Source organism: Choloepus didactylus, chromosome 19, assembly GCF_015220235.1.
Source record: "Choloepus didactylus isolate mChoDid1 chromosome 19, mChoDid1.pri, whole genome shotgun sequence".
Classification (NCBI taxonomy): Eukaryota; Metazoa; Chordata; class Mammalia; order Pilosa; family Megalonychidae; genus Choloepus; species Choloepus didactylus.
In genome coordinates, this window is record NC_051325.1 from 25075188 (window position 1) to 25099024 (window position 23837).

The following is a 23837-nucleotide window of genomic DNA, read 5'->3' on the forward strand; positions in this document are numbered from 1 at the left end:
GTTTTTTAAAAATTCCCTTACTTTATCTTCTATCCCCCTACCCCAGGCAAAATCATCCATCATTCCTGGCCTAATTCTTGCATTTTGCTCCAGGCTACTCAAACATCTGGGTCCCCAGTGAAGCACCCTAACCAGGCTCCATCTCATTAGTTGTTGCCCCACACTGTGTGGCCACATTCCCTCTCTTTTCATTGAAGCATATCACTCTGAACTCACCAGGGGCTCTAGTTCTAAAGCAGCACTGATGCTGCCTGACTCTGATTCGCAGCTCCACTTCTGAGAAGCTTTGGGGCCTTGGAGACCTGCTTAAGCCTCAGTCCCCTAAAGTACTTAGAACAATCGCTGGAACCTGGAAAGCCCCCCATAAATGTCTGCTATGATTGTGACCATTAGCATTTGTTACTCCAGCAGGGCCAGACTTCTAGCAGTCGCTTAATGGAAGGGGCCCTACTTTAGCTCCCAGGAAATAAATAAATGCCCATGCATTTGAGTGAGGAGTGGCCCAGCTTGATTATTCAGACCAGGGAGGTGACAACTATTGGTAGAAATACCAAGGAGGGCAAGAAAGCAGGCCTGTGGGTGGGTGTGCTGAGCAGGGGGCACATCGAGATACCCTCCTGCTGGGAGTAAAGGGCCAACCTGCACAGAAGATTGGGTTGTGTAATCCTCTTAGAGGTTTGGGGCCATTTTTCTTGGATTCCTTGGGTGTAGTTTCATCTCCCCAAGCCTCTGCTTTCTCATCTATAAAATAGAATAAATTGTCCCCCAATTGCCTCCAAAGTCAAAAAAGAATGCGGCCTGCTGCAAACGTGTGGGTCAGTGATACTCACCGTCGTGCAGCCCATGGTTGGTCACCAAGACCCACTGACGGTCATAGTCTGGCAACGTGACAGCCCCGAACAGAGTCACGTATGCATGTCTCCTTTATGAAGTCAGCTGTTTGTCCACCGGCCTCTCCTGGAACTGATGGGAGCCCCAAGAGACAACCTGTTTCCTCACCTTGGGCTAACAGTCAATTCTTCTTTAAGAGCATACACCTCAAGTTTGATTCTAAAAATCATCTCTTGTGAGAGCGGTTGCTCCTCATGGGTTGATTATTTAAGAGCCCCAGCCTCTTTCCAGCGGCCATGAAAGACAGTAATACAATTTTTTCTTGAAGACCTGATTTCAAAGATGTTTAGCTCCCAGCCGACCACGCTGCATTCCATCTTTGACTGGAAATCGTCTCATCTCTACAGACAGATTTTCTCTTCTTTTTGCCGTGTGCTGGCTGTTAAGAGTGGACTCTGGTAACTCAACTGACAGATAATAAGGAAAAAATCGTGGCCTAATGAAGTGTGGTGGAGCGACGTGAAAGTCCTACAAGATACAGCTTTTTTATTTTTAATATATCTTCAGAGATCAGTCAGAAATACTTGTGGGAAATGAATTCAACTTCACTTGAAATACAAGAGCAAATCTTCAAAGAAAGACGCAGGAGGTAATGACTTTGTATCCTACCTTCAGTTCCCAGAACGCGCTCAAAAATAAAAGTCATAGATCCCGCTTCTCCCTACACCCTGGCCTTGTGATTAGCTCAGACTTGGCTAACCTTGAGCTTAATAAAGAGGAAGAATCCAATTATCTAACTTACACTGATATTTATCTCCCCTCCCCCTCCTCCACACACACACCAGCACAGAGGCTTGGGAAAAAAACAGCGTGGTTTTTAGTATAAAATTTTAATTATAATACAATATTCAGTATATCATAATTAAAGGCACCTTGCCACCAGCACATTGCATATCTTCAATAAAAGTTAGCTAGCTTTTATTAATATTGTAGTTAGTTACCACTTTTTTTTTTATGCTCTCGGTGCTGTATTAAGAACTTTATACAATAGTAACAATACCTAATACTTACTGACCTGTCACTGTTCAGATTCTTTCCTATATATTATTGAATCCTTTAGTTGTCATAATGATCTAGGATGTAGTTATTATTATTAAACTCCTGTTTTACAGATAATGAAACTGAAGCACAGGGAGTTTAAATAATTTGCCCAACGTGACATGGCTTGCAAATCACAGAGAAATGTTTTTGAACCCACATCCTGATCTCTTAAACACTGCTCTAGGTTGCTACAGTTATGCCTCACAAGGGAAAAGCCCTACAAGGGATGCGTTATGATCCCTGTTTTACAGATGAGGAAACCGAGGCTCAGAGGCTAAGTGAATGGACTAAAGCCCTAGAGAGGCAGAATTCAACCCTAAGTCTGTTTCCCCAAAGCAGATGTTTCCTCTGCTCTGCAACCAGGATGACTACCCCAGTTCCTGCTGGCTGGTGCCGAGGCTGTGTGAGAGGATGGCCTGTCTAGAGTAGAGCATGGCACTCACGAGGCCAAGAAGGGCTGCATTACTGGGATGTGCAACACAGCAGCTCCATCACCTTGGAGCCGTGAAGAGTGAAGAACTGAGAATGGTGCCATGGGAGCAATTTTAAAGACCCCACTGTGTGCAGACCTTGCTTCCTGACTTGGTGGAATAAGCATCTGTCTACAATGGGGCAGAAGTTTGGGACCCCCGCCTGCTTCCAGAGACCCTCCATGTTGTCAGATCCAGTGAGCACCAGGCTCCATCCTGCTTCACCTTTCAGGGCCACTTTCAAGCCTATGAGCTCAGAAGCACAGGAAAGAGTCTTCGACTCCTGAAATTTCTCCCCCAAATGGTAGCTGGAGCCCCATGTTCCTGAATGAGGGACGGAGCCTTTCATTCCTCCACAAGGAATAGGGCTTAAATAGCGACAGCACCTTGGATATGCACACAGTAGCTAAAATGCCCCCTGTGGTGCACGTGGGAGGTAGAAGGCACCTTCCCAGGTATCCTGGCTCCTGCCCAGGCCAGGCCATATGCCTTATCACCCGCTGTTTCTCTCCGCCAGAACTACTTTTTTTGGGTCTAAGGCAGTGGTTCTCAACCAGGAGCAGTTTTGCAGATACTCTTCCAGAGGACATTTGGCAGCGTTTCGAGATGCTTTTGGCTGTCACTGCAGGAGTGGGCGAATGGGGGAGGAGCTGCTGCTGGCATCTAGAGGGTAGAGGTCGGGGGTGCTGCTGAATGTCCTACAATGCACAAGGCAGCCCCCACACCAAAGAATTATCTGGCCCCTAACATCACTGTGCTGAGGATGGAAAAACTCAAGCCTAAGGGCTTTCTCTGGCTGCTGGAGCCTGCTCAGCACAGGACAGAAGAGCCAGGGAATTAATTTCTCCAGGAGCAGATATCAAGCAGTGTCTGAAGGAGTAAGTGCATAAATACCCCAGCCCTCTGGGCCTCTGATGCAGCCACTCCGAAGCAGCACGCAGCACACGCTCTCACATGCCCTGGAGCCCCCTGCAGGGCTGGGCTCCAGTTACTTCAGTGATAACTTGCTTTGTAGCTCACCCTTTTTTTTCCCCTTCCCTGGCTCACTTCCTGACTCCTGGAATATTCTCTCACGACTTGCATTCCAATCCAGTCCTCAGCGTTTCTGCATCTGGAGATTTCTTTTTTAACTTTTTATTGTAGTGACATATACACTACTCACAATTTCCCATTTATCCACTTTCACTTAACACCATTGGTATTAATTGAATTCACAATATTGTAGCACCACACCATCACCAACCTCCAGTTCCCCAGCCTTTTCAAAACCTCAAACAGAAATTCTGCACCCATTAAGCTTTGACACCCATTGTCCCTTCTCCCTGTTTCCCTCCTGCCTCTGCTAACCTGTAATCAACTGTCTTTATGAAATTTGCTTATTATAAGTATTTCATATAAGTGGGATCACATAATATTTGTCTTTTTGTGTTTGACTTTTTTCACTAGGTGTGAAAAAAAATTTTTTTCACCTAGATGTCCTCCATGTTGTAGCATATATTAGAACTCAGTTCTTCTTTGCAGCTGAATAACAAATATTCCATTGTGTGTGTATGGGGAGGTTGGAAGGGCGGATAAAGGGTGAAAGCAGGAAAGACCTAGGACCTAGCAAGGTAATCTTCACCCACGGCCAGGTTTGTGAGGTGGATACCCTTGGCGCGGGCCAGCTGTGGGTTGGCGCACTGACCACCTGGCTGCTAGGTATCTGCTCCAACACGTCAGTGTTCTCCATTTCTGTCTTCCCAGGTGGAATATGACCGAGCACAGATGGTCTTCAGCCCTCCACTATCAGGATCTGACACCTACCCCAGGGGCCCCGCCAAACTACCTCAAAGTCAAAGCAAAGGGGGCTACTCCTCAAGCAGCCACCAGTACCCGTCCGGGTACCACAAAGCCACCCTGTACCACCATCCCTCCCTGCAGGTCAGTTCACAGTACATCTCCACCGCTTCCTACCTGAGCTCTCTCAGCATCTCATCCAGCACCTACCCCCCACCCAGCTGGGGCTCGTCCTCAGACCAGCCGCCCTCCAGGGTGTCCCACGAACAGTTCCGGGCTGCCCTACAGCTGGTGGTCAGCCCAGGAGACCCCAGGGAATACTTGGACAGTTTTATCAAAATCGGGGAAGGGTCAACCGGCATCGTGTGCATCGCCACCGAGAAACACACAGGGAAGCAAGTTGCAGTGAAGAAAATGGACCTCCGAAAGCAGCAGAGACGAGAACTGCTTTTTAATGAGGTACGTGGCGTGTTTGGATCATTCTTTTTCTCCCATGTAGCACTTATTTTCCATGCCGCAAATATTACAGGCACATTTCAGAACATGAGGAAAGCAGTGAAAATATAAAGACAAAAATAGCCTCCCCCATAATCCCTCCTTCTAATCTTTTTTGATGCGTGTAAGCTGTTACCGTTTATAAAGTACTTCCTGAGTGCCACCACCATGCTAACCAGTAATCTACTTTGATCCTCACAACAATCGCATGAGGTAGAAAAATGTTAGCACCATTTTAGCGACAAAGAAACCTATGCTCAGATAGGTTAAGTGACTTACCCCAGTCAGACAATACGTTAACAACTGATTTAGGTTTGAATCTCTGTCTACCACGTTCAAAATGTTTATGCTACACTAGAGATAGAGAGAGAGAGAGAGAGAGAGAGAGAGAGAGATGGAGATATATGCATATCAATACACATATCCATATACCCATATGGGATAATGCTCTATATATTCATTGTAGACTTAAATCACAATAAACAGAAGTGAAATTAAAAATAGACTGGCTGTCATCCTTTAGAAACTTTGAAAGAATGTTTTCTCATTATAAAATAATTAATTAATCCTGTTGAAAATTTGGTAAGTATTGAAGATTTCCCATTATCCCACAACCAAGCAATAGCCTACATTAATATTTCAGTATTTCCTTTCTATATTTTTTCTGATTATACATCTCTTTCATTGGTGAGAATTATATATATGTCACTTGATAACTTTCTAACTGACTTAATGTCAAACTCGGGGTGTTTTTCCTATTAAATGTATTTTTTAAAACATCAGTTTAATGGTCTAATAATCTCCTATCAGTTATATGTATCAAACTCACTAAACTAGTCTCTGGTTTATGTTGATTCCAATCTGTCACTTTTGTAATTTTGCAGTTGTTGTTGTTATATGTAAGTCTTTGGCTCCATATCTGATAGTTTTGTTAGATTCCTAGAAGTAGAATGAACATATCAAAAGACATGTAAATTTTTTTTTAGAGAAATGATGTATAGCATTGATTTCCAGAAAGTTTGTAGCAGTTTGAACCCTCAGCAACAGTCCTGTTTCATCCTCACTAGCACTGAACATTATCAGGTTATCTGATAATTTGATAAACATAAATAAATCTCACTTTTTAATTAGCATTTCATTACTAGTGAGACTAGTTTATTTTCATATGTTTATAGGGCATTTTTATTTCTTCATGAAATTGTATTTGTCTTATACACAGTTCTCAATTAAAGTGATACTGTTCATCTTATTGATTTGTAAGAGCTCTTTGTGTATTAAGGAATTAACCCTTTTCTGTACAGTTGTTGCACATATTTTTCTACCTACTCATTTGCTTTTTAAATTCACTTCTCACTTGAGAGCTCTAAAATGCACGTAAGTGGGGAAAACATGAGTACCTGTGTCCAGAGAACACAATGCATTTTGGAGTAATATTCCATTAATAATTTTATGAGAGCCTTGGGGAAAGAGATGGTCTTTTGTAAGTAGGAAAGCTAAGTCCTAAAGATACCAAGTCAGGATTCTAATGTTAGATAATATATCTGTCTCACATCTCCTAACTCCCAGAGCAATCCACAGCCTCTTGGCCTCTTTTGCTTTCCACTGTGAACATTACCTCAGAAGTAGGCAGAGGTTGCTTAATCAGTAAACAAGTGCTCATTTCTTTCACATGCTCTGAATCTCTCAGAGAGCACCAGGTGACTGGGCTTCAGCTCCTTCCCGGTCCACGATTCTTGATTTCTGGAATTTATTTCCAAACCACAGTACCAGAACAGACAGGACAATATAATGTAGATAAACAACTCTCTAATTTGTTATTTAACACTACCTCTGAAAAGGTCAGCAGAGCAGCCACAGGGCAGCAATTCCTGGAAGCTCTCTCCAGCATGCAGGCTCAAGTTAAGTCTTTTTGATGCCTAGGTCATATTTGGTTTCACCTTCAAAATACAGTCTTTGCATTCAGTCCAAACATCTCTCCAATCCAACTCAGATCTTCTCCCAAAGGAGAAGTGGATCTCCTGTGGCCCTGCCCCTAATAACTGCTTCCTTTATTCATTTAGGGGGCCCTTGCCAAGCCTTTTGCCAGGTAACCAGCATTGGAGTATTCACAGTACATTCTGATAGACACCCTTAGAGATGGCTGATCATATCCCCCCTTAGAAGTCCCCTAAATTCCCTCTTGTGATTCAGACCTTTCCATGGTTCTGCCTATTTTCCCTCCCTATTCTCTCTTCCTCTCCCTCCCCGCTGCCCCCTCCTACCCCCCTCTCTTTCCAGCATCTTGTTGATCTGCCCAATGTCGCCAAATCAATCATTTGATTTCTTTTATTTCTACTAGGCACCTTCAGTGCCATTTTTTTTTTCTTTTTGTCTATCGTAGATTCCTGCATAGATTCCCCCACAACCAATACTTCCCAATAAATGGAACTAACAATGAACTAACAATGCAGGTGTGACCACGAGAGACAAAAAGTCCAATTTCACCATCACAAGCCAAAACCTATCTTTCCCTTTTGTCCAGGTTGTAATAATGCGGGATTACCACCATGACAATGTGGTTGACATGTACAACAGCTATCTTGTCGGCGATGAACTCTGGGTGGTCATGGAATTTCTAGAAGGCGGTGCCTTGACAGACATAGTTACTCATACCAGGTACGTTTAAGTTTATTATCCAGAAAAATCATTCGAAGTGCTCACATACATATCCGGGTTGAGGCCTAAATGACTGTCTGTTCATAAATTGTAAGCATTTGGAGTCAGAGAACATAACTAACCTTTTCCTTATATTCCCCAAAGTACCTATTATAATGCCAGCTGTGTGCAGTTCATTCATTCAATTAACATTATCCCTGCCCTCTACAAGTTCATTAATACCCATTGATTTAAAATCAGTGAGCTGCTGAGACTGAAGTCTCAGGAACAAATAATAGAATTTCCTGTCACCTGTGCAGATTTTGAAAGCTGAGTTTTGTTCTCCTGAGGTGTCACGTCATTGCCATGTGCTGATTCCACCCAGTGTGGAAGGGACAGGTTGATGATCAAAGTTGTGTGTCATAGTAACAAACCTATAGAGGAGAAAGCCTTCAATTCTATGTTAAAGTAGTCTTTCAGATAACAACGATTAATTACCAGCCCATTGCCTTAGCTACTTGCTTCCTGATGTGTCCATTCAGGGTATTTCATGAAGTGCTTATTGAGCACCTTTTATGTGCCAGGCTCTTTCCTAAGTGCTGGGAATATAGAAGACACAAATGGATAAGGCTCAGGTGCATTCCCTCAGGGAATTCACAGATAATAAATAAATACAATATAATACCTGTGCATAATCAGAAAGATGAATGTAAGTTGCACAGAATACCTAAGTGTCTCCATCAGGGAGAGTTAGGAAAGATTTCCAGTATAAGGTGATATCTGAGATGGGTTTTGAGAAATGAAAAGCTTTCTAAGAAGGCAAGTGGGAGAAAAAGGGCACTGAACGCAGTGCTCCTATAATTTTCATATACCTATGAATCACCTGTGCATCACCTGTAGCTCCTCGTTGTCCAGGGAGGGGCATTTCCAACAAGCTCCCAGGGGATGCTTCACAGACCACACTTGGAGTAGCAAGGTTCTAAGGCACAGGTTGCATTTGTAAAACTTTAAGCTTGGTCTTAAAGTTATGAGTTAAGAGGGGTTGTCATGAAGGAGGGGCAGGGGGCATTGGTTGAAGTCACTGAAGTGGTTCCATGGAAGTGGATCCAGGTGGGCAACAATAGGTGGAAAGCAAGGTGGCAAGAAAGCATCAAGGACCCTATGAGGGATCAGATATGCTGTTCTTTCTCCACAATCATGGCTGGTGACAGCTCTCAGCCTTTAATAAACAATCTAAAATGAAGGGACATAGTAAAGACCAGAACATCTCAGCTGGCTGACTCCTGTTGGTGTAGCCATAGGTCACACAGACACTCCTCCGTCTCCCAAAAAAACACAGAAGATCATGTTAATTTGTAGAAAAAAATGTACTGGAGAGACCTAAGAATAGGGCAAATGTGATTTACCTATAAAGCAATTAATAAAAATATCTCCAAGGAAAGGACTTTTTCTTGCCTGGGGGGAGCATCAGATAGCTACACGTCTCTCTATAGCTCGCCCTTTGTTGTGGTTCTTCTGCATCTTATTTTGTATCCTTGGGTGCAGCCTAAAGGCCTAGCCTCTCTGGAACCCATTGTAATTTTCTCCAGCCAGTTTGGGCACATTTTCCCGTAAAGGCACAGTAGCCCCAGAGAGCAAGAGGAAATTGTGCATCAAGGAACACCACGAATATTTAGAATTCAAAAACCTTAAATTGATATTTGGGAGAGTTTCCTAGAGTACATATTCAATAAATGCTTGATTGGTAAAACACCTAACACCCTGCAACCCAAAGTGTGGTCTAAGAATCAGCAGCACTGACCTCACCTGGGCACTTTGGAGAAATGCAGAATCTCAGGCCCAAGCCCAGATGTGCTTAAAGAGAATCACAATTTAGCCCACAGTGCATGTGTTTCTTATACGTACTGAAGTTTGAGCACTAACACAGCCTCTTATTAAATGACATCCTACAACTTTCCAGGAAACAGAGGGATCCAGAAGGGAAAGGAAAGTTCCCAGCACGGTCAAGTTCTTCATACATTGTCTTATGTAATCTTCATTCATTTCTTTGATAGGTATTGATGCACCTGTCTGTCAGATGATGAAGCAACAATTTTTTTTAATTTTTTTAAAACTTTATCAAAAAATAAAAAACAAACAATAAAAAATTTCAAACAAAACCAAAACAAAGGAATAAGAAAAAACAAATAACCTAAAATAACTACATTGCTTCCAAAATGTTCCTGCCATACCCCCAAAAGTTAACAAACGTTAGTCGTTCATGAGCTTTCCTGTAACATTAAGATTACCCTCCATAACTTACCTGTTCTTATTAGATTATCGTTCCCCCTTCATTAATTGAAGCAACAATTTAGAGATGAGAAGTATCTTGCTCAAGATCCCACATTTAATCATTGACAGAACGAGGATCTGAATTTGGCTTGAGTCTAGAAATGAGACATCTCTCTCCTGTACCAGGCTTCCTCCATGCAGAAGTAGAAAAGTGCTAGCCATTCTCCAGTTGACTCTGTACGTTTAAAAGCCACTGAATTAGGAATCCATTAGTAGTATTTGTCACATATTTGAGTTAAAGGTGATCTTTTAGTTAGTAATTGAGGCTGGGATACAATTACTCTGTTATAGTTGACCAATAAAGGATCTTTATGCCTGCTTCAAATAATTCAAATCCCATGGATTCCTAGAAAAATGAATTTTATTAAAGATGGTGGTTCTTGGTCCTGAATTAATCGTAAGGCACATTTGAGCTTGTCCCTGCTGCTGATGTGCTAAACTTCTGAGCATGACCCCACACAGTGACCAGCACACTGGCCACAATACCAAGAATCAAGAGGTTTTAGGTCTCCTCTCTGTTTCAGGCAAGAACATTTCTTCTCACCTGCCTTTGTCTGAAACCGATTTGTTTCTGTGGAATCCTGTTTGAAGGGAAGAGCTTGTCTCTTTATACTCAGCTTCATACCTTCAATGCTCTCCTAATTAGTTATCTCTTTGGATTTTACTTTTGAATCCCAGCGTAATCAAGTCACAGTTTGCTGGCTTCAACAAGACTGAAACACAAATTCAAGGCCCTCCATTTTCTTGTTCTGCTGAGCTACGATTTACCTGGTATTATTGGAGCTTCCAAGGCAGTCCTTCAATTTAGGCTTTTGTCAATTACACCTGACTCTCCTGACAGTCCCCCGCGCCCCCCATTTGTATAATAGTTTGTTTTAGAAGCTCTTGCACGTTTATTTTCTATAGCTCTGTGACAGAGAGGAAGTTTTATACATAGATGAGTTAGGTAGGTGCCTAAATGAGTCATTTTGAGGATGCTAAGCAGTCCCTGCTATCCAAATAACTCTTCCTATCTAGATTCCTCAATGGCTTAACTATTTCACTCATTAGAAAAACCTATTCTTTTGAGTTGCAAGGCAGTGTCATATAGTGAGAAAGGGGCTTTGAATTCAAAAACAGATGGGTTTGAATGGTGACCTGGCCACTTTCTTAGCTGTGTAACTTTGGACAAGTCATCTGACCTCAATTTCCTCCTCCTTAAAACTAGAAATACCTTCTTTACGGAGGTGCAGCTATGAAGTGTGGGAACACATACAGTCCTGTGCTTTGGCTCTCTCATTCCTGTGCATTTATTAAGTTCCATCCATGCACACTTTGTTAGTAACTCCCCAGATCCAATTTCCTTCTGACAGAAAGGACCTGGAGCAATAAAACCCTCCAGTGCCTGGAAATGGGAGAGAAAGAGCTAATGGGAAGTAAGAAAAGGTCTCAGAAGGGGGAGCTGAGATGTCCACTTTCCACTTTGCCTGAGTTCAGCCTAGAAGAGAAATGTAGCCATCCCCATTTCTAAGACAAGGCAACAAAGACCCTAGGAAGTTAAAAATTACCTGGCAACCATACCTGGAACCCTGGTGCACTTACTCAGTGTGCTCCCTCTGTAGGACCCTGGAGGTTTGTCCCTGCCTAAGGAATTATCCGTAAGAGTCCATGGAATTACATTTGCATTAAGGAGCTAACAGATGGGGGAGGGGTGCTTTCCTTTGACTTATATTTGCCCTTTGTCACCCTCAGTGCCAAGCCATATGTTCTGGGATTCAGACCCCCAAAACTTCCTTTTCACTACCTGCAGATTTTTCAGACACGGGCTCAAGAGCATGGACTGGTTCCCCAGAACTCAAGGAGGCTGCTTCTCTTGATCATTTTAAAGATGTTCCTAAACCTGTCCTCGCTCCTTAAATGTTATTTCCATTCTAGAATGAATGAAGAACAGATAGCGACCGTCTGTTTGTCAGTTCTGAAAGCCCTCTCCTACCTTCACAACCAAGGAGTGATTCACAGGGACATCAAGAGTGACTCCATTCTCCTGACAAGTGATGGCCGGGTAAGATATTCATGTTTGTTCCCTCCATGATGTACCTTCTCACTTCACCTGTCATGGGCATCATCCTCTTAAGAACACTTCCATGTGATTCTAATTTTTCTTAGTCACATGTCACCCATCACCCTCCCCAAAAGACTTACCATAAAGAGGAAATAATCATCCTCTTTGTCATCCTGTTAGTCAGAATTACTGTGACCTGAATTTGATGGATAATTTTCCACCTTAACAATGGAAACTGGAAATTGCTTTTATTTGCTCTGCCACATTCCTATTTTTGTTGCAGGAGAGGAGTTGACTTTTCTAGGGCTGTGTCTACCCTATTAGTGTGGCCATGCATGTCTGCCATATTTCTCAGAGACCCTGTAGGAAACCGAAAGCAAACTCCACTTGGGTAATTTGAGGAGAATTTATTAAGGGACAGATTACAAAGGTATGGGCAGATGCCGATACATCGTAAGGAAGAGTGCGTGAGGATTAGTTCAGTACTCAAGTACCATTCTTACCATCCCATGCCCGCGGAACTGAGGCGAGGGACTGGTTACTAGAATCTGGAAATAGACATTGTTGAGTGAAGACAGAGGCCTGGCAGGAGCTCTGGGCTTTGGTGAAGGGATGAAGCCAGACCACAATGAGCTACAGGATAGGAGCTGGGGGAATAATTCCCCCAGCCTCACTCTGCTCCTTCCTTCCAGTCTCATACTGGGGCTCCCCATGGGCTGAACCCAGGTGGAAGTCGTCAATGCCGTCAGCACCGGTTGACTGCCCGGAGATCAGAGAAGGAGAGTGGGTCTGCAGAGACAGACAGAGGATATCAGCACCCTAACATATCTCCAGGACAGGATTTCTGGATTTCCCATCACTGCAGCCAGCTAAAGGGATTGTGATAGCATGCATCAGCCACACTAGAATATACAGAACGTAGACTGCATCAGCCAAGGAGATAATGAATTGGCATTCCAAGGAAGGCTTAGTTAAATGGAAGGGTCTCCAAGTGTGGATTTTCACCATTTGAGCCCATCTGACTCCCTAAAATGCCCACCAAAGGAAATGGCCCTGGGTTGAATAGAGCCAGCCATGCCTTTTGTATGTCTCTCTCTTTCAACCCAGCAACCTCAGCCACTTGGAAAATGTTCATCACATCAAAATTTGTCTGGGGTAAACACTGGACAGCCAGAAGAAACTGCCCAAGCACTTTAGCTTTTTGTTTTTGTTTTAAAAAGATTATAAATTTTACTATGTAGAAAATTTGGTAAATTTTAAATATAAAGGAAAAATATAAAATACAATTTAAAGGATAATATAAATATAAAGGATAAAATAAACATCACTCCTAATCCCATTTCTTATACCCCATATTTCCATGTATATATATGCATAATTTGCAAATGTATGATTATATTTAATAGACAGTTTTAAGTCTTGCTTTTTTGCATTGCTCTGGCTGAAATAAAAAAATTTTTATGGGAACATGCATCTGTCAGCTTTTGCTACATAACAAACCACTCTAACACTCTGTGGCTTAAAACGAAAACCTGTATTTGCTCACAGTTCTATGGCTTGGCAGTTTGAGCTGACGTCAGCTGGAACAGTCCGTCTCTGTTCCACGTGGCCTCATGCATTGTGGTCAGCCTGAAGTCAGTGGCTTCCCTTGCTTGTCTGGCGGTTGACTGGCTCTCAGCAGGGGCAGTGGAGGCAACTGGGCCGTGTATCCTCGTCTCCCAGTAGACTATTCCCAGCTTATTTACATGGTGGCTGTGGCAAGGTTTGCAAGAGCAGCAAGAGAGGCAAGTCCCAATGTACAAGAACTTTTCAACTCCCACACCTTGGCAGCTGGGTTCTAAGTGTGACTGGCCCCAGACAACAAGGCAGAAGTATATGGCGTTTTAATGGCCTGGCCTTGGAAGTCACATGATGTCATTTCCAGATTCAAAGAGGAGGGAACATAGAATCCTCAGTGGGAAAAAAGTTAAACCCTAATGTAAGAAGAGCATGTGGGATAGGAGATGTTGTGGGCATTTTTGGAATATATTCTTTGCCACACAAGGTGTACTGGATTCTTTTCCTGCTCGGAGATGTTCAATATCATTAGCCTTTAGGAAAATACAAACTAAAACTACAATAAGAGATCACTACACACCTATCAGAATGGCTAAAATGAAAATTATGATAACACCACTTACACATACACTGCTGGTGAGAATGTAAAATGGTACAGCCATTCTGGAAAATGGTTTGCAAGTTCCTTTAAAAACTAAAAATGGGCTTACATACCACCAGCAGTTGTGCTCTTAGGCATTTATCCCAGAAAAATGAAAACTTATTTTCATGCAGAAACTTGCACACAAATGGTCATAGCAGTTATATTTATAGTAGTGCAAAACTGGAAACTACCCAAATATTCTTCCAAGGCTGAATAGGTAAACAAACTGTGGTACATCCATTCAATGACAAACAACTCAGCAATAAAAAAGAGCAAACAATTGATCACCGCAAGAACTGGGGTGAACCTCAAGGATATTATGCTGATTGAAAAAAAGCCACTCACAAAAGGATACATGCTTCATGATTCCGTTTATGTAACCCTCATGAAAAAAAACCATAATTTTACAGATGCAGAACTTATCAGATGTTGCCAGAGTTTAGGGCTGGAGGTGTGTGGCTATAAAGGGGAGTAGCACAAGGGAGTCTTTTGATGATGGTACAGTTGAGTATCTGATTGTGGCATTGGTTACACAAGCCTACACATGATAAAATTGCATAGAGCTACCACACAAATCATATATATGTAACTGGTAAAATCTGAATAAGCTCTATGGGTTGTACTGACATCAACTTATTGATGTTGATAGTGTACTGTAGTCATGTAAGTACTAACACTGGGGATACTTGGGAAAGGCTATATGGGCCTTCCTGGGACATTTCTTTGCAACTGCCTATGAATCTGTAATTTTAAAATATAAAAAATATTTAAAATCTGTATTTTAAAATATAAAGTTTTTTTTAAAAAAAAAAAGAGAGTGAATAGCTCAGGTTTAAGAGGAAAAATCCTTTCTGGACTCTTAAAAGACTTGAAGAGAAATTACTTGTTATAAACTATGTGTAAATATTCATTACTTGTCCATGGCATAAATAATCAAATATTTAGGGAGCCATTAATCTGTGTGAAACAGGGGGTTGTGGTGTTTGGGATTTGGAAGAGGAAAAGAAATAACATCTCACAGAGTGCTTGCAAGAATTAAATGAAATAATTTGTGTAAAATCCTCAAAAGTAAACCAGGTACAAAGTAGTTCATTGAGTGTTGAGCAGAATCATCCGTGCTCTTTCCTTTGCCTGGGACTTGCATTTGATAGATGATACTTAGGGGCCACTGGCAAAGAGTGACTGGTTTTTGTCAAACTGATTGGCTGGAATGAAATTCAAATCCATGACCTAGTGTGTCTTTGTGTCTTTTGAAAAGGGTCATACACAAGTGGTCTGTGGGTCAAATTCAGCCCTCAGACAGGTTTTGACTTTCCTGGTGTTTTTTTAAAAATATAAATCGATTGCCACAGTTTAAAAATTGGGAGCTTTTGCATAGAACTTCAGATTCTGGAAAAATCAGAATATCTTGGCAATCCCGTGGCTAGAGTCACACATGCCAGTTCAAAGTCTGCTCCTTCAGTGCAAGACAAGTGAGAACTTCCAAATAATTAATGTTCAAAACCCCACTTCTAGGTCCAGCCTCAAACAAGCGATGGCATTTGGTGTATAAATACCCCAGCTCTTTCTCCCTTGGATGGAATAACTCTGAGGCACATGTTCTACACAGTCTCCCAGATTTCCTCAACAGGATTAAGTTCTAGTTGCTCACATGGTAACTTGCTTGGGAACTCACCCTTGACTGACTGCATTCCCTTCCTTGTCATTGTTCCCCACTTCCCCGCCAGTGTTTCCTGGATCTCCCACAGGAACGACATGCACTGAATCCATGTCAGGGTGTGCTGCTAAGGGACCCCAAATTAACATGGCATCCAGAGACAAAGTAATATGTTTGAGCCCTGGCTCCCAGAAAACTTGAAGTGGGTGCAAAGGATAGAGAGGAGCCACCAACCAGCAACCAGGACCTCATAACCCATTCTGCCCCTGGCAATCAGCTGGAACTCAGTATCTCTTCACCAGGGGTGTGTGCCCCTAGTTTTCCATTGTCTCCACTTGGCCCATTTAGTTCATTGATACTACTTGCTGGTTCCCATGGGCATTTGAGTTTTGTTTGCTCTCAAATAACTATAAAATTGTACAATTAGAAAAATACCTAGAAGATCATCTCCCACGTGCAGTTCTTAAATAAAAAAAAAAAATCAGGCATGTTAAATTTCTTGCTTAAGTTCATTCTGTTCCAGCAGTCTCTGAGATATACCCAGACTTCTGTCCTTTCCCCCTCCCAGCTACTCCAGAGAGGTGGCTTTACCTAATGCAGGAATTAGGGCCTGAGAAGTCAGGAGAGCCAGGTTGTAGTCTCTAACACTGTTGTACAGTCTTGGATGAGATCCCACCCCTCTCCCCACCCTCCAATGACATGAGTGCTGGCTGAGGTCTCTGTGCTGTTTCAGTTTAGCCTCTTTGAGGCCCTCCCTCTCCTCTTGGATTTAGCAGTGAAGAAGTGGTCTCAAGCAGAGCGGGGGGCATCAGCCTCAGTCTGGTCCCTCCTGGTAACGTCTTTCGGTTCCTTCGTCCCTGGGTCTTCGCTCTTCTTGCAGCAGAAGTTTCACACTTCATGAGCACTGGAACTCCCTGGAGAGCTTCGTTAAAAAAAAATAAATAAATGGATTGCTGGGCCCCACCTCCCGAGATTCTGATTGTAGGCTGAGATGGTACCCAAGGGCCTGTCTTTCTAACAAGTGCCACAGTGATGCTAATGCTACACACGTTCAGTGCCATTGCCTCACAGGAAGCCACCCAGAAACCAGGTCCAAAACATCCACCTTTGCCTTAGCCAAAAACCTTTAGGTTGTATTTTACAGAGCAAGAGTTTTCAATTCTATTTTTAAACCCGTAGATATCCTGTGGGTAGACCCTCTTTTGTCCTTTCCCACACCCCCCTCCCATCCCCCAGCCAGGATACAGTGTAGATGGACAGGATCTCGTTCAAATAGCAGCTTTGTCTAGGCTCTAAGCTCTAGTTTCTTGTCTGGTCCCTATACAGCAAGTTATGTCTTCAATTTTAGGGGTACTGTCCAAAGTTCTCTTAGCCTAACTACATTAGTGAGACAAAGGTGACTTCCTAAGCAGTCAGGTTGTTCAATTTTATCTAAAATAAGGCTTGGCTAATAGTCTATGTGATTTGCTTTTAAAATCTGCCCACAGTACTTTATTATACTCATTACTTGAGTTCTCATTATCTACTTGCAGATTTATTTGGGCGAATGTTGTGTGCAGTTATGTTCTTTTAGAAAATAGTCTCTTTTATGTACTTGGATAAGTAAAAAAAAAATTATGCAAAAGCACTTAAGATTCCTGCAACAGAAGAACAGGCCTTCCTTCCAAGTCTTAAATTTCAACTTAGTGTCTTACATTTTGTCAGGGAGATAATTATTAGTATGACAATTTGGTTTTTTAGATTTTAGTTTCAGTGAGGTTTTGTTTTGTTTTGTTTTGTTTTTGATGTCTTTAAATAGAAACCCACACTAGAGATATTGAAATTTTCAAGCTGCCAATACCAAAATGCTGATACATTCATCTCCTTAATCATTCAGGTTTCTTAAATGTGCATGCAAACAAAATCGATCTGCAAGATTGTTCCTCTTCTACTATCTGTGTAATAGGGTTGCAAATTTACTCACATTCATGCTTTGGAAATGAAATCACATATATGCATACGTGCATATATGTACAATCACAGGTTTTCTGTTTTCTAAAACTAACCCAAACTTTTTCACAAAGTTCCCTGGGTAGATTCTTTTTAATTCTCTGTTTTAATTCTATCCAATAAACTTAGTCTGCTTCAATAAGCTAAACATTGTCTATCAAAGTTCAGTCACACATAAGGTTTAACTCTTAACTTTACAAGCTCAGTCTTTCAGACTTGCTCACCCCCTACTCCTTCTTCCCACCTCCTACCCCCAGGCTTTTTCAGTATGGAGTCTGGAAAAATGAAGGACAAGTGTGGCTTGTGGGCCCTGTGGGTGAAGGAGATAAGACACATCTACTTGCTTGTTGAACCGCTGTCAGGAATTTTTCATTTCTGCTACTATCGTCTTCAGCTCTGTTTGGTTCCTTTTCATAATTTCCATCTCTCTATTGATATTTCTATTAGTTAGGGTTCTCTAGGCAAACAGAATCAGCAACAGATATCTATAAATGTAAGATTTATAAAAGTGTCTCACACAACTGTGAGTACGCATGAGTCCAAATTCCGTAGGGCAGGCAGCAAACTGGCAACTCCAATGAAGATGTTCAATGAAGTCCTCAGGCAACGAACTGGCAACTCCAATGAACTCCTCAGGAAACGCTTCACTGGTCAGCTGAAGGAGTGAAGGTCCTCTATCTGTCTAGCTTAAAAGTCTTCAACTGATTGGATTAAACCCAGCTGATTGCATTCTCTCATTGTGGAAGACACGCCCTTCTTTGATGTAATCAGTTGCAGCTGCAGCCAATTGACTGTTGATTTAATAAACCAGCCTTCTGGTTTATTAACCAGCCACAAATGTCCTTGCAGTAACGATTAGGCCAGTGCTTGTTTGACCAGACACCTGGGTACCATCACCTGGCCAAGTTGACACATGAACCTAAACCATCACAGTATTCTTTTTGTGCTCATCTTTCATTTTCTTGATTTCCTTTAGTTCTTTGTTCATGATTCCCTTTAGGTCTTTGAGCATATTTAGGACCACTTTTTAAAAGTCTTTGTCTGGATTGTCCCAGGTCTGGTCGTCCTCTTCAGTGGTTTCTGATGCTTTAATCTTATCCTTTGCATGGGCCACCATTTCCTGTTTCTTTGTGTGTTTCATAGTCTTTTGTGGAAACCTGGACATTTTGATATTTTAATGTGTTATCACAGGAATTGAGATGCTGAAGCTAAGCTTGTATCCAGCTAGTATTATAATGGCGCTTTCCTTGAATGCCAGGATCTAATAAAGAAAATAAAATGAAGGAAATAAAGAAAACACCTTTTCCTGTCTTTGCAGATTGACCTGGAGATAGCTCTTGGCCAAAGTGAAGTGTCTCCCTGATTCTTTCTGCCCAGGCATCTTGTCTTGCTTGTCTGCACATGGCCCTAGGAATTCCCTCATTTATGAAGTTCCAAAAGTTGTATATATTAGGGGCCAAGTATTATTGTGGGTTCTGTATATAATCCATGCACAAGTGTTCAGAAAATGGATTGATAGATAGACAGATATAGATAGATAATCTAGCTAGATGATAGATAGATTAGATGGATAGATAGATTAGATAGATAGATAGATAGGGATAGAGAGATTGAAGGAAGGAAGGAAGGAAGAAAAGGGAGAAAGGGAGGAAGGAAGGGCAAAACTGGCAAAATTTTTAAATTGGTGGATCTGGGTATCAGGACGGGGAGGGAAGTATAGGGGCATGTTGGAGTTCTCTGAATGGGATTTGCATTATTTTTGTAACTGTTCGGTAAGTTTGAAAGTATTTCAGAATAAAATGTTAAAAATAATAAGGTCAGGACTCGGGCAAGATGGCGGCATAGAGAGGAGTGGAAGCTAAGTAGTCCCCGTGGAACAACTACAAAAAAACAGAAACAACTAGTAAATAATCCAGAATAACTGTGGGGGGACAAACAAGACCATCCACTCATCATACACCAACCTGAATTGGGAGGAATGCCCAAGAACACAGCATAAAATCTGTAAGTAAAACCTGCAGAACCAAGTCGTGAGACCCCCTCCCCCATAGCCCGAGCTGCAAAGCCTCGTGGTGCCAGAGAGAAGCTCTCTCCCAGCAAGTGAATATAGCTCAGCTGAGCTCCAACTGGGGTTTTAAGTAGCAAGTGTGAACTGCTCACTACAGGTACGCATCCCCAAAAACAGAGGCTTTGGGTGACGACTGACCTTGGAGAGCCGGAGGGTCGCCTTGGGCTGGGTCTGAAGGGGACTGTTTCTTTTTTGGCTCAGTGGAGAAAGCCCCAGTCATTTTCAGTTTCCAAGGCTGTGACTCAGGGAAGGGCGGAGACAGCACAAGCAGAGCGAGACCATTGAAATGCTAATGACCTCCACCTGGGGGGTCTGTTGTCTCTAGGAGGAAAGTGATGGGGACCTTTCCATTCAGAACCAGACCCCAGAGCCTGGGGGAACATGGCCATACCTCCTCACACCAGTCAAGAATTATAGGCTAACAGGCACCACCTGCTGGGCAGAAAAGCACAGTGACCCGAGGCATCAAAGGGTGGAGCAATTTTCTAAGACACACCCTCAGGGAAACCAGATATTGAATATTTCTTCCCTCTGGGACCTGAGCCTGTTCTGGTCTGAGAAAACCTGATTTGGATAACCAAAGAAACCATGCCTAGACAACAGAAAATTAAAACCTACACTAAGAAAAACAAAGTTATGGCCCAGTCAAAGGAACAAATGTACACTTCAACTGAGATACAGGAATTTAAACAACTAATGCTAAATCAGTTCAAAAAGTTTAGAGAAGATATTGCAAAAGAGATAGAGGCTGTAAAGGAAGCACTGGACATGTATACAGCAGAAATCAAAAGCTCAAAAAAACATCTAGAAGAATCTATGGAAATGAAAGGCACAACACAAGAGATGAAAGACACAATGGAAACATACAACAGCAGATCTCAAGAGGCAGAAGAAAACACCCAGGAACTGGAGAACAAAACACCTGAAAGCCTACATGCAAAGGAGCAGTTGGAGAAAAGAATGAAAAAATATGAGCAACGTCTCCGGGAACTCAAGGATGAAACAAAGTACAATAATGTACGTATCATTGGTGTCCCAGAAGGAGAAGAGAAGGGAAAGGGGGCAGAAGCAATAATAGAGGAAATAATTAATGAAAATTTCCCATCTCTTATGAAAGACATAAAATTACAGATCCAAGAAGCGCAGCGTACTCCAAACAGAAGAGATATGAATAGGCCTACGCCAAGACACTTAATAATCAGATTATCAAATGTCAAAGACAGAGAGAATCCTGAAAGCAGCAAGAGAAAAGCGATCCATTACATACAAAGGAAGCTTCATAAGACTATGTGTGGATCTCTCAGCAGAAACCATGGAGGCAAGAAGGAAGTGGTGTGATATATTTAAGATACTGAAAGAGAAAAACCGCCAACCAAGAATCCTGTATCCAGCAAAGCTGTCCTTCAAATATGAGGGAGATCTCAAAATATTTTCTGACAAATGAGAGACTTTGTGAACAAGACACCTGCCCTACAGGAAATACTAAAGGGAGCACTACAGGGTGATAGAAGACAGGAGTGCGTGGTTTGGAACACAATTTTGGGAGATGGTAGCACAACATGTAAGTACACTGGACAAAGGTAACTATGAATACGGTTGGGAGAGAAAGATGGGGAGCATGTGAGACACCACAAGAAAGGAGGAAAGATAAAGACTGGGACTGTGTAACTTGGTGAAATCTAGAGTATTCAACAATTGTGATAAAATGTACAAATATGTTCTTTTACGAGGGAGAACAAGCAAATGTCAACCTTGCAAGGTGTTAAAAATGGGGAGGCATTGGGGGAGGGATGCAATCAGCATAAACTAGAGACTGTAACTAATAGAATCATTGTATTATGCTCCCTTTAATGTAACAAAGGTGATATACCAAGGTGAATGCAGATAAGAGGGGGGGATAGGGGAGGCATGTTAGACACTTGACATTGGTGGTATTGTCTGATTCTTTATTCTGCTTTGATTTGAGGTTATTTTTCCTTTTGCTGCTTCCTAGCTGTCATTTTTTTTTTCCTCTTTCTTTTGCCTCTCTACCTTCTTTGACTCTCCGTCCTGCCTTGTGGAAGAAATGTAGATGCTCTTATATAGATAGTGGTGAAGGTGGTGAACACATAAATGTATGACCATGCAGAGAACCATCGATTATTTACTTGGGATGGAATGTATGGTGAGTGAACAAAACCATATTAAAAAAAAATGGGTTGATGACAAAACCTTGAGGGCAATATACTGAGTGAAATAAGCCAGACACATTAGGACAATCATTACAGGGTCTCACTGACAGGAACTAATTATAATATGTAAACTCACAGACATGAAATATAAGGTACCAAGATGTAGGACGAGGCTTAAGAATGGGGAGTGGTTGCTTAATATGAGGAGAATGTTGAATTAGGATGAACTCAAATGTTTGGAAATGAACAGAGGTGTCGGTAGCAAGATGTGAGAATAACTTAACAGTGCCGAATGGTGTGTGAATGAGGTGGAAAGGGGAAGCTCAGAGTCATATATGTCACCAGAAGGAAAGTTGGAGGTCAAAAGATGGGAATGTATAAAACTGAATCCTATGGTGGGCAATGTCCATGATCAACTGTACAAATACTAGAAATCACTTCATGAACCAGAACAAATGTATAAGAATACAATTAGAAGTTAATAATAGAGGGGCATACAGGGAAGAACTATATACCTATTACAAACTACATACTACAGTTAGTAGTATTTCAACATTTTTTCATAAACAGTAACAAATGTACTATATCAATACTACGAGTCAACAATTGAGGGGGGTTGGTTAGGGATAGTGGAGGATTAGAGTTTCCTTTTCTTTTTTTCTTTTTTCATCTTTCACTTTATTTCTTGTCTGGAGTAATGAAAAGTTTCTAAAAATTGAACAAAAATTAAGTGTGATGGATGCACAGCTATATGAGGTACCCAGGGGCAAGTGATTGTACACTTTGGATCTTTGGATAATTGTATGGTATCTGAACAATCTCAATAAAAATGAAAAAAAAAATAATAAGGTCAATTGATAAATAGAAGGATAAGATGTGATAAAGTCTAAATAACAAAACATTATCAGTATTTAGTCTCCTTGGTATGTACAGGGATACTCACTGTGTTATTATTTCAGCCTTGCTATATGTTTGAAAGTTATCCTACTAAAATGTTGGGGTTAAAAACCATGCCTCCAGACCAGGCCTCTCTGCTGGATCCTGATCCTTGTAACAATAACACCAACAAATTGACCTTCATTCTCAAAGGCCTCTTGCATTTCTTGTGATTGGAGGCTCATTCATGCAGTCAACAACCTTGATTTTGAGGACCTATTAGAGGCCAAAGACTATTGTGGATCCTGGAGCTACAGAGATGAATTTTTAAAGCTCTAGCTTTGGGGTGAGACAGAGGGATCAGTAAAGGGTGATTCTCATGAGTTTAGTTTGGGTAGATGGGTGGATGTCGGTGCCATTGACTAAGACGGGACAGATGACAAAGGGCCAGGTTTGGAGGAGAGGAAGAAGACGCCGAGTTCAGTTGATGGTGCCTATGGTCATCCATGTGGAAATATATAAGCTAATGGGAAATACAGGTCTTGAGTGGAGGAGGGATGTCAGAATTAAACATGGGAGGGAGAAGAGCATCCAACCAATGTGAGCATGTAAAAAAGAGAAGGCAGCAGAGATAAAGCCAGAAAAAAAGGCTGAGAAAGAAGTTTAAATCTCTGTGCAGGCAGCAGAGATAAAGCCAGAAAAAAAGGCTGAGAAAGAAGTTTAAAGGGGTATGAAGAGAATCAAGAGAAAATTCATGCCTTAGTGACTACCCTTGATCTCTAGGAAATTTAAACATCCAATGGTCATTCTGAATCATTGCCTGATTGTTCTCTTTTATATCCTGTCATTACCATCAACTATAAGTGACACAGTCCTCTTCGGAGAGGCCATCTGAAGTGCAGACCAGGTCATCGTGACCAGAAATCATAGGCTGCCAGAAATAAACTGAGTCCTGGATATAACCAGCAGGGAACCTAATGCTGAAGTGTCCTTAAGATTATTATCAATGCTTTTTCAAATTCTTGATAATAATCTAAAATAACATACATATACTCTGGGTCATAGAACGACTACCTGAAACCCCTCATCAGCAGTCTCTGTGCCCACATTTCCTCTTGCATTTATATTCACATTGGCAATTTCAGTTGTCGTGGATAAGGGGAAAAAAACAAAAAGGAAGGGGAGCAAATACTTAAA

General features: G+C 41.8%; 1 protein-coding gene across 3 annotated transcripts in view; it reads left to right on the top strand.

The window, feature by feature from the left end:
• The window catches only part of PAK5 (p21 (RAC1) activated kinase 5), a 328406-nt gene that overhangs the window by 297898 nt on the left and 6671 nt on the right, over positions 1 to 23837 (top strand). For all 3 annotated transcript variants that reach the window (XR_005213193.1, XM_037812288.1, XM_037812290.1), the window contains 3 exons: positions 4146 to 4637; positions 7195 to 7328; positions 11553 to 11679. Coding sequence is in view for 2 of the 3 variants with exons in the window: in XM_037812288.1 (XP_037668216.1) it covers positions 4146 to 4637; positions 7195 to 7328; positions 11553 to 11679 (753 nt within the window). In the remaining variant the exon portion in view is untranslated. The remainder of the gene's footprint in view (positions 1 to 4145; positions 4638 to 7194; positions 7329 to 11552; positions 11680 to 23837) is intronic.